A 2,541-nucleotide genomic window follows, 5' to 3' on the forward strand; every position below is an offset into this window, starting at 1 on the left:
TTCCGGGCTAGGGCGGGTGGGGGGTGGTGCAGCCGTTGCCTGGGAACAGCAGTCGGATGCAAACAGAAGCAGGGACCGGTGAGTGGTGAGGTCCCCAGGGGGGGTCCCTCGGGGCAGCAGGAGGACAGGACGGTTGGGGAGACACCAAGGCCTGGAGGGGGCTTGGGAAGGGCTCTGTGGTGACCCTGGTGAGACCGGTGGGACCATCCCACAGCACTCGTCCTGCCTGCTGGGGCTGGAGGGAGGGGTTTTCCCTGGGGCCCCCTTCCCGCTCCTGTGAAAGCTTTCTGCATGCCAGTTTTCGGTGTTGGCTCAAATCCAAACCCGTGAAGCTGGAGATGAGCCTGCTGCCACCCAGGAGTAGCCCTGCTGCTTATGGGGACTGTGACAAAACCCCATCTGAGGGGAAATGTCCATGGCCGGCACGGCGTGCAGGCAGATGGGGAGGGAGCCTGATCTCAGCTGGAGTAACTGGGGCTGTGCTGGGCTTGCTTGGGCTCAGCGGGAGTGTTACTGGAGCTGAAAAGGGGCTCTGGGACCCATTTCCCAGCTTCAGAGGTGCCCTTCCCTCCTGCTGTGCCAAATTCCAGGTTGTTGTGCAGCCAAACCCTGGGGCGAGGAGGGAGCATTTCAGAGCATCTCAGCACCCCAGCTCCCTGGGAGGAGGGCGAAGGTGCGGATGGATGGTTCACGTCAAGTTACGCCGGAGGAGCCAACTGAGGGAAGAGCCGGGGGAAGCAGCGAGCCCAAGGAGATGTCCCAGGACGGACAGCCAGCGCCGGAGACGGCCGTGCTGCCTGAGCAGGTGAGGGCAGCGCCATGGCAAACCCTGCCCGACGCAGGGTCCGTGGGCAGGTCCTGATGGAAGCAGAGCCCCCGGCCCTAGGACCAGGGGATCGTCTCTCCGCGATGTGGTTTCTCAGACATCCCCGGGGAGGTGGAGTGGGGACCTCGCCAGCGGAGCTCGGTAGATGCAGCATCTCTTCGTAGCCTCAGTCCAGCCATCAATATTTGCTGAGCACTTGAGCTGCCTGAGAGTTACATGAGCAGGAGGGAACCCAGCCTTGTCCCTGTGCTGAATGAAATGTTATCTCCCCTCCCTTGGAAACAGAAACGGTGTCCAAACGAGGTTTACATCTTGCATGAGAGCTTCCTATAGGAAATCAAGTAGCCCCGTGGGGAGAGACAAAAGCTGATGTGGATCCCAAGAATGAGATTAAGTGGCCAGTGCTCAGACTGGGGAAAGCCTGTCTGGGGACTGCTGTGAGCTCTGACACCGCAGGGCTATTTAATATATTTATTAACAGGCTGGCAAGGGACCGAGAAAGGTGGCTGTGGGATTTTTACCCTCGCTTTCTGTCTGCTTGCCAGGCAGCACGATGAGAGGCGCTGGCAGCAGAGCTGGAATTACCGCAGAGCCCTTTGCAGCAACGTCAGCCCCAGTCCCGGGACCTGGTTCCCCTGGTTTTAGCCTCAATTTTCCAACACTCCCTCTCCAACCCGTGACTGCTTGCCTTGTTGCAGCAATCAATGGCCATTGCACAAGGAATAGTCAGGGGATGAAGGAAAAAAGCCAGACTTTTTGCCTTCAGAGGACGTCTAGGTTAGTTTTGGAGGAGAAACTTGGGCATCTTAGCGCAGGTGATAGCAGCTGCCTGGAATAGGTTCTGGTGTGAGACACGGGATGCTGTGGAGGTGCAAAGCGGACGAGATTAGATGTGCAGAAAGAGAAGCAGCAACTGGTGGCAAACTTTTCATGGCATTTTTTTTTTCCTCTGGTACAAATCCATAGGCAGTTCAGACAGGAGCAGAAGAGTATCTTGATATTGGAGCCTGCCCTGAGAGTGATGTAGGTTGGGTCTGAGACGTGCTGGGGTGCACTCCCACTAGCTGCAGGGCAGCCCCTGGCTGGACCAGCATCCATGGAAAGCTCTCTCCCTTTCCAAGGACCCCCTTGCTGCTGCCAAGGAGAAGGAAGAAGCACCGGAGGATGCTGGAGCAGATGCATCGTTGGGGCCCCTGTGGTCTCCTTCAGGGATGAGGATCCCAGGCACCCTGCCCAGCATCTGGGCTGGGAGGCAGGACACGGCCGCCCCAAGGACTGCCCTGGGCGAAGACACTGCTGGGACATCATGCCTGGAGGGTGCTGGACCCCCTGGACCACCCTCAGCACTGCCTGAGCTCAAGGGGGCCATTTCCAGCTCTCGCTCAGGCTGCAGGGATCAGGAAACACAGCAAAGGAGTGGGGAGGGTGACCGGCGTGATGGCTCTGCCAGCTTGGTGTCGGCAGCCATGCCAGGGACACTCTTCCAGGAGGACAAGCAGACCAGCCTTCACCCCCTTGTGAGTACCAACGGGCATAGTGCCACCACGATGGTCTGCACAGCACCCAGCGCTCCTGCCCCTCCATCACCCCAGAGACCTTTTGTGGTTTTTTTTGTCCCGGCTGCTAAGAGCCAGGAGCTGCCTCTTCCCCGCAGAGCCTGTCCTGGGTGTTGGGCTACAACAGCAGACTGGCCGTGCACAGCCTGATGGATGGGG

At 59.0% G+C, this 2,541-nt stretch overlaps 1 protein-coding gene across 1 annotated transcript in view; it reads left to right on the forward strand.

The window, feature by feature from the left end:
• The first annotated feature begins 679 nt into the window (after positions 1 to 679).
• WDR66 (WD repeat domain 66) overlaps positions 680 to 2,541 on the forward strand; it is a 19,525-nt gene continuing 17,663 nt past the window's right edge. Inside the window, 3 exon segments of the mRNA XM_009697527.1 lie at positions 680 to 805; positions 1,891 to 2,343; positions 2,481 to 2,540. Of these exon segments, the coding sequence (XP_009695829.1) occupies positions 680 to 805; positions 1,891 to 2,343; positions 2,481 to 2,540 (639 nt within the window).

This window comes from Cariama cristata, unplaced genomic scaffold (genome assembly GCF_000690535.1).
Source record: "Cariama cristata isolate BGI_N322 unplaced genomic scaffold, ASM69053v1 scaffold26143, whole genome shotgun sequence".
Taxonomy (NCBI): Eukaryota; Metazoa; Chordata; class Aves; order Cariamiformes; family Cariamidae; genus Cariama; species Cariama cristata.